Consider the following 8,213-nt stretch of genomic DNA (forward strand, 5'->3'; position numbering starts at 1 on the left):
ACACACACACACACACACACACACACACACACACACACACACACACACAGTGGGATATTACTCAGCCATCAAAAAGAATGAAATCTTGCCATTTGCAGCGATGTGGATAGAGCTAGAGTGTATTATGCTGAGTGAAGTAAGTCAAAGACAAATACCATATGATCTCACTCATGTGGAATTTAAGAAAGAAAACAGATGAACATATGAGAACGGGGGAAAGAAAAAAAGGAGAGAGAAACAAACCATAAGAGAGAACAAACTGAGAGTCGATGGAGGGAAGGAGGTGGGGGATCGGCCAGATGGGTGATGGGTATTAAAGAGGGCACTTGTGATGATCACTGGGTGTTGTATGTAAGTGATGAACCACCGAATTCTACTCCTGAAACCGATATTGCACTGTATGTTAACTAAAATTTAAAATAAAAAAAATAAAATTTCCTCTTCTGTAAATAGGGCTATTAGTACTTTTGCAGAGGATATTTTTGGATATTAAATGAGATAGTATATGTGAAATGCTTAGAACACTTAGTCGTTATCCAGTAAATATTAGTATTATTGCTTTTTTTCCCCTCCTGCTATTGGTTTTTATTTTATTTTTCATTTGTAGAATGGAAATAAAAGTATGGGTTAGGATTGTTCTGAGGATTTAATGCATTAATCTGCTTAAAACAGTGCCAAGCACATTGTAAATTCTCAGTGTTTAGTAAGCTGTTACTGTTACATGAAAGAATCTTCACAGGAAGCTTTTGCATTCTGCATTTTCACATCTGCATCTAGATAAAGAAACTAAGTGTCTGTATTGAAAAGTGGTCTTTTCAAAATTTGTGCTATTATGACAGCTAGAGCTAGGATTAGAATGTTTCTTAACTTCCAGACAAAGCTGCATTCAAAGGATTTTGGGTATAGGATTCTTATTTCCTTTCCTGATGTGGTCAAAATACTTTATTTTCACTTGTTGAAAGTCGCAGATATTATTTACCTATGAGTTGTTAAACTTTGGCTGTCTGGAGTTTATTATATTTCTGCCTATGTGTTGGTGTGTCATCAGAAGCTAAACTGATATAGCGGCAAGAAGTTGCAGTTACTCCTCTTGCCACTGGATGGTGCTTCTGCAACATTATTAAGGCAGGTATTTTGGCTGATATTGTTTCTTACTTTCCTGAGCAGCTGAAAATTGGTAAAAGTTAGATTGCAGTAAATTGAAATATTCGTGTGAGCTGAGTCCCAGGAATCTGTAAAAAATAAAGATTTCCTTTAGAGTGTTTTTAAATAAGCAAAACCTAAAAGAGAGTCACTGGTTGGAGCAAACCCTATGATTGCTGTAGTCTGTGGTAATTTAGGAAATGATAGTGTTGCAGGAGAATCTCATTATTTCTCCTGGCAGAATCTTAAAGGGTGATAGATTTTCCTAGCTTCTCTTGGCAGTTGAGCTGTTGATTTTGCTCTAATTCCTAAATTTTATCAAAAGCTTTTCTACTCTTTTTTAAAATTTTATTTTATTATGTTATGTTAGTCACCATACATTACATCGTTAGTTTTTGCTGTAGTGTTCCATGATTCATTGTTTGCATAGAACACCCGGTGCTCCATTCAATACGTGCCCTCTTTAATACCCACCACCAGGCTAACCCATCCCCCCACCCCTTTTCTCCTGAATCTTAAGTATAACTTTTCCCATACTTAGGTGTGTGTGTTTTGGGGAATGTAGAAAGTACATGCTGGAGTGACAAAGGTATTTACTTGGAAAAAGCACACAGCTGCAGAAGTTGTGTTTGAAGTTACAAGAGGAAGACTGGAGGGGGAATGAGACTGCAGGGGTGGCTTAGGGCCATGCTAAAATATGATCAAATTGAAGTGTTTAAATAGTGGAGAGAACATATTTGTAAACATAACTCCTCCTTTGTTAACCCAATTTTTATTTCTGTTAATGAAATAGACCAGAATTTCAGAAGTCACATAGTATTTCAAGGCCTGTGAGGACAGCAGCAACAACAGATCTTTGCCTTGTGCCTACCTTTGTGGTTCCTTTTCCAAACATTTTCTGGCCTTTTTCTCTATTCCTCAACACCATATTCCTTAGTCATAGCTTTTAACTTAAAACAAACCCCAAAAACTTAACTTCAGAAATTCTCTCTTGTTGTTCCGGGAAATAAGAATCGATTACTCTGGTAACACTGGACACTCATGGTGCCTCTCTCTTCATCTTCTCAAATAGTTATAACACGTTTTTATTAGCTGTTAAACCAAGTAGCATACTATAATCACTTTTCCTTTCTTGGATGACTTTCTCTTTTTATTGTAATTTACCGTTCCTTCATTGTTACATTCACTTAGATTTCAAGACACTATTCATACTTTATCCCAAACTCTGCAACAGAATTGCCAAATCCTCTGAATTTCTGTTTTTCTTTTTTTTTTTTTTTTTAAGATTTTATTTATTTATTCATGAGAGACAGGCAGAGGGAGAAGCAGGCTCCTTGGAGAGCAGGGAGCCGGATGCGGGACTCCATCCCAGGACCCCGGGATCATGACGTGAGCCAAAGGCTGATGCTTAACTGACTGAGCCACCCAGGCGCCCCTGAATTTCTGTTTTTCATACAAATTACATTAATACCATTTCTTCCCCTCCCTCTCTTAGTAGGCATACTTCTTGGAACTTTCCTCTCATTTTGTTCTGTCCTTTTCTGTTTTCATTCGCTTCTGAACTGGTTGCTCTCTAGCCAGTTTGAGCTGCCATTTACCTCACTCTTGGCTGGATTTCTTCTTGTTTTTGGCAAAGCAGTCTCCTGGTAGTTGTCTTAGAAAAGATGCATGGGAGCTATTTTGAGATTTTTTCATGCCTAGAAATGCATTTATTTTACCTTCATTTGATTTGGGGCTGGATATGGGTTGAAAAAAAAATTTTTTTTTTTTTTTTTTTTTTAAGTAAGCACTACACTCAGTGTGGTAAACTCATGTCCGTGAGATTGAGTCGCATGCTCTCTACTGGCTGAGCCAGCCAGGTGCCCCAGGTTGAAAATATTTTTTAAAGCCACTTGGGTGGCTCAATCAGTTAAGTGTCTGCCTTCAGTTTGGATCATGATCCCAGAGTCCTGGGATTGAGCCCTGTGTCAGCCCTGTCTCTTTCCCTCCTTCTGCTGCTTCCCCTGCTTGTCCTCTTTCGAGCTCTCTGTCAAATAAATAAAATCTTTAAAAAAAAAAACCAAACCCAAAACATGATCTTACTGTATTCTAGTTTTGCTGTTGAAAAGTACAAGTTCAGAGTGGTCACTTTTGATTTTTAATATGGAGCCTAGTTTGTTTCTGCAAGCTTTTGTAATATCTTTATTCCTGCTGCCTTGAAATTTCCTGGTGCTACTACTATGAGGTATAGACCTTATTTTATTCATTATGCTAGGCATTTGGTGAGTCAGTCTAAAATAGATTCCTTTGGTTCTGTTTTCTTGCACAATTTTTTTAAAGTTTTAATTTAAATTCCGGTTAACATACAGTATAATATTAGTTTCAGGTGTACAGTATAGTGATTCAGCACTTCCATAACACCGGGTGCTCATCACAAGTGCACTCTTTAATCCTCATCACCTATTTAACCCATCCCTCCCCACCCACCTCCCTTCTGGTAACCATTGGTTTGTTCTCTGTAGTTAAGAGCTTTGTTTCTTGGTTTGCCTCTCTCTCTCCTTTTTTTTTTTTCCCTTTGCTTATTTGCTTTGTTTCTTAATTCCACATATGAATGAAATCATATGGTATTTATCTTTGACCAACTTCTTTCGCTTAATAATACTCTCTAACTCCATCTGTGTGGTAGCAAGATTTCATTCTTTTTTTATGGCTGAGAAATGGGGGTGTCTTTTTTTTTTTTTAGATTTTATTTATTTATAAGAGAGCGCAAGAGTGTGAGTGGGGTTGAAGGCCAGAGGGCGAGGGAGCATGGGGCTCGATCCTAGGACCCTGGGATCATGACCTGAGCCGAAGGCAGACGCTTAGCTGACTGAGCCACTCAGGCTCCCTTATCTTCTTTATGCATTCATGAATCAATGGGCACTTGGGCTGTTTCCATAATTTGGCTATTGTAGATAATGCTGCTATAAACATCGGGGTGCAGTATCCCTGTGAATTAGTATTTTTGTATTTTTTTGGGTAAATACTTAGTAGTGCAGTTGCTGGATCGTAGGGTAGTTCTGTAAATTTTGAGGAACCTCCAAATTGTTTTCCAGAGTGGGTGCACCAGTTTACATTCCTACCTGCAGTGCAAGAGGGTTCCCCCTTCTCCACATCCTAGCCAACACCTGTTGTTTCTTGTGTTGTTGATTTTTGCCATTCTGACATGTGTAAGGTGATAATCTCATCGTAGTTTTGATTTGTGTTTCCCTGATGATAGGTGATGTTTTCATGATCTTTTCATGTGTCTGTTGGCCATCTGTATGTCTTCTTTGGAAAAATATGTATTCATGTCTTCTGCCCATTTTTTAATGGGATTATTAGTTTTTTGGGGGTTGAATTTTATAAGTTCTTTATTTAGGATACTAACCCTCTATCAGTTTTTTCATTTGCAAATATCGTTTCCTTTTCTGTAGGTTGCCTTATTGATTGTTTCCCTTGCTGTGCAGATTTCTTGTACAGTTTATAAATTATTATTTTCTACATGTCGTTTTCTCTGTTCTTTCTTTAACTTCTGTTAGTTAGATGTCGGACTTCCCAGTTTGATTTTCTAACCTGTTAAATATCACATAAATTCCATTCTTTGTCATTTTGTTATATTTTCTGGGAGATCTCAATTTTCTTTTACAGTCTTTCTGTTGAATATATTAATCCCCCCCTTTTTTTAATTTCCAAGAGTTTTCTGGTTCAGGTTGATTTTCCTTCCTTTCTCTCTCTCTTTTTTCCCTATCTTGTTTTGAGAAGATAAAAGGAGCTGTCTTTTCTCTTTCTCTGCATTGCCCCTTTTTCCTTCAGGTTCTCTTTTTTGGTTTGTTTCGGTTTTGGTATCTCATTGGAACTTTTGTTGTTCATACTTTGGCCTGAGGCTCTAAAAATATGATGGTGGATGCTGTGTTAGTTTCAGCCTAAGGGTGAAATATCTATATATCTTTTCTCAGGTACCATTTCACTTTCTCTAGAAAACATCATTTATCTGTTTATTCAAATACTTTTTGAATGTCTGCTTTTATGTCAGGCATAGCTCTAGGTGCTGGGAATTTAACTGAATTAAACAGATAAAAATTCTTACCCTTGGATCTTATATTTTGGCTTAGGGAGACAGACAATAACAGGAACAAGTAAATGTATAAAGTATATTTGAGGGATGTTAAAGATGAAAAGTAAGGAAGAAGGGTAGGGATTATTAACAGACAATGGACATGGGGTGGGGGACATGGGGAAATGTCGTCACTTAGGAAAGGATAGTGAGGGGAGGGAGCCGTAATGGATGGAGAAGAGGTATTCCAAGTTGGGAGAACAATTATGTGCAAAGGCCTTGAGGTGGGAATCTTCCTGACCTGTGTGTGGAATGATAAACAGGCTGATACACTTAGCTAGATCAGAGAAAGATACAGAGAGTTATGAGGACAGGGTGGAAAATGGGGAGGTGGGCAGAATGGGTAGGACCTTATGAACCATTTTAAGAACTTTTGCTTCTGCCTTTGTGAAACATGGGATTTGCAGATAGACAATAAATGGTTATCTCAGGTTCGGAGTTCAAGAGAGTGGTCTGGGCTTTGATATAAATTTGAGAGTTATCAGTGTGTTTGTGGAATTTAAAGCTGTGAAATTAGGGAAAATCACCAAGGGAATGACTGAAATTTTAGAAAAGTTCACTCCAAGTTTTGGAAAATTTCAGAGAGATAAGGAGAAACCAGTAATGAAGATTGAAGAATGAATGGCCGAGGTAGACAAGGAGAGTTTTTGTGCGGAAAAGAATGAAGAACTGCTTTAACCACTGCTAATTAGTTTGAGGATAGACAACATTGATTGAGAGAGAAACTCAAGAGTCTAGGATGGAGGTAATTAGCTTAAAACAGCCTAAAATCTTATTTTCCAGTTGTACCTGGTTTCTTATCTCAAAAGGTGTGGGACTTTCAGACCGTGTCCTAATTTCACCTCCCTTCAGGGAAGTTTTCTGAAATAGTATTGGTTGTCAGGTTTGTCATTAAGATTAATTAACAAATTGTATGCCTAATTGGAATTGTTAGTCTTGTTCAGAGTTGGTCTTGACAACTAGGTCACTGTAGGATGATTTTCTCAGTAATTCCTGGAGAAACAAAAATATGGGCTATAGATAAAGTCTGAGGTTTATAAATGCCAGGCACATTGCCTTTTTTTTCTTTTGATTTGGGTATGGAAAACTCAACCCAAGCTGAAGATTTTGGTTGGTTACAGTACTTTCGCTTCATGTCTTTTGAAGCTCTGTGTTATTAGATGAATAAACATTTAGTATTTTTATGCCTTCTTAATGAATTCACCCTTTTATCATCATGAAATGACCTTCTTGGGCGCCCGGGTGGCTCAGTCAGTTAAACGTCTGTCTTCGGCTCAGGTCTTGGGATCAAGTTCCTTGTTGAGCTCCCTGCCCAGCAGGGAGTTTGCTGCTCCCTCTTCTCCCCCCCCCGCCCCCCCTTGCGAGTGTGTGTGCGCGCGCTCTCTCTCTCGCTCTCTCTCAAATAAAATCTTAAGAAAGAAAGAAAAAAAGAAAGAACCCTCTTTATCCCTGGAGTCTTTTTACTTTGCAAGCTAGTAAAGGCTATATTTTTTTTCCTACTAGGAAACATTTTTATTCTTCTGCATTAAAATATTCGATATTTTAGGGGCACCTCGCTGGCTCAGTTGGTAGAGCATGCGACTCCTGATCTTGGGTTCATGAGTTCAAGCCCCACATTGGGTGTGGAGCCTACTTTAAAAAAAATTTAGACATTTTAAAGTTTACCTTTCTGTTTCCTAATTGTAAAAACTCTTCGATATAGCAGTTTCTTTTGCCATGTTTGGATCTTCTATTACTTGAGTTTAAAATTGAATAATTTGCTCAGAATTTGCATACCTAGTGATTATCGAGCCAAACAAACACAGATTTTAAAAGTGTGTTTTTATTTTTACTCCAGTTAATTTTAGGAGAGCTAAGTTCAGAGCCATAGATACAATTTACCTTTTTTTTTTTTTCTGTGTTGTAGGAATAGACTTTAAGATCAAAACAGTTGAATTGCAAGGGAAGAAGATCAAACTACAGATATGGTAAGTGATGTTGATTTACCTACTTTATATAGTAGATTGTCAAGCTCCTGAAGGTTTGGCAGTGAAATCCCTCCTTGTTACCTTTAGATTCTGTGAGACTTTCCTTTGTAAAGCCAGCAGTCAAGTCACCTTCTTTCAGTGAAGAAAAAAAATTATGGACATAGAGCACCTGACAGCTCAGTTGGTAGAACATGTAACTCTTGGTCTCTGGGTTGTGAGCTCAAGCCCCATGTTGGGTGGAGAGATTACTTTAAAAATAAATGAATACACATTGACATGGGCTTTATTTATTTTCAGTCCATGAGATGTGGCTGAGTGTTTTACCTTTTCCACTTACTTTATGAACTTGAGCAAGCTACATAACCCACTGTGAGGCTGTATCTTCATATGTAAAATACAGATAATACCACTTATCCCAAAAGATTGTTCTAAGGATTACATGAAATAATCTCTGTAGAGCCTTTAGCACCGTACTTTACAAACACTCAATATAAAAAGTTTACTGCTTTGAGAGTCTTAAGCTAAAATACTTGTTTCCTTTAATGTGTTTATAACTTTTTATAGGCATTATTTTTATTAGTTTATATAGGATTTGCCCCATAGAAGTAAAATGAAATTCTTTAAATTTGTATTCAAGTATGAATCATAGACTTTAAAATTAGAATAGCAGTATTTTATAGTAAATATTGTTTTATATATATATATATTAACCTATTAAATACTCAAAATGAACCCGTGGAATATGTTAACAGCCTTGTTGAGGTATAACTGACGTACAATAACTGTGTATGTATTTAAAGTATACAATTTGGTGAGTTTTGACATATATATGTATAAACCTGTGAAACCATCACCACAGTCAAGATAGTGAACGTATTCATCCTTGAAGCCTCTTTGTAATCTCCCCGCCCGCCCGCCCTCCCTCCCTCCCTCCCTCTCTTCCTCTCTTCCTTCCTTCCTTCCTTCCTTCCTTCTTCCTTCCTTCCTTC

At 37.4% G+C, this 8,213-nt stretch overlaps 1 protein-coding gene across 1 annotated transcript in view; it reads left to right on the plus strand.

Annotated features, from left to right (window-relative positions):
- The window catches only part of RAB10 (RAB10, member RAS oncogene family), an 87,236-nt gene that overhangs the window by 50,978 nt on the left and 28,045 nt on the right, over positions 1-8,213 (plus strand). The window contains exon 2 of the mRNA XM_025867874.2: positions 7,164-7,224. Coding sequence (XP_025723659.1) covers positions 7,164-7,224 — 61 coding nt within the window. The remainder of the gene's footprint in view (positions 1-7,163; positions 7,225-8,213) is intronic.

Source organism: Callorhinus ursinus, unplaced genomic scaffold (genome assembly GCF_003265705.2).
Source record: "Callorhinus ursinus isolate GAN/ISIS: 27379988/994484 unplaced genomic scaffold, GSC_fseal_2.0 scaffold10, whole genome shotgun sequence".
Classification (NCBI taxonomy): Eukaryota; Metazoa; Chordata; class Mammalia; order Carnivora; family Otariidae; genus Callorhinus; species Callorhinus ursinus.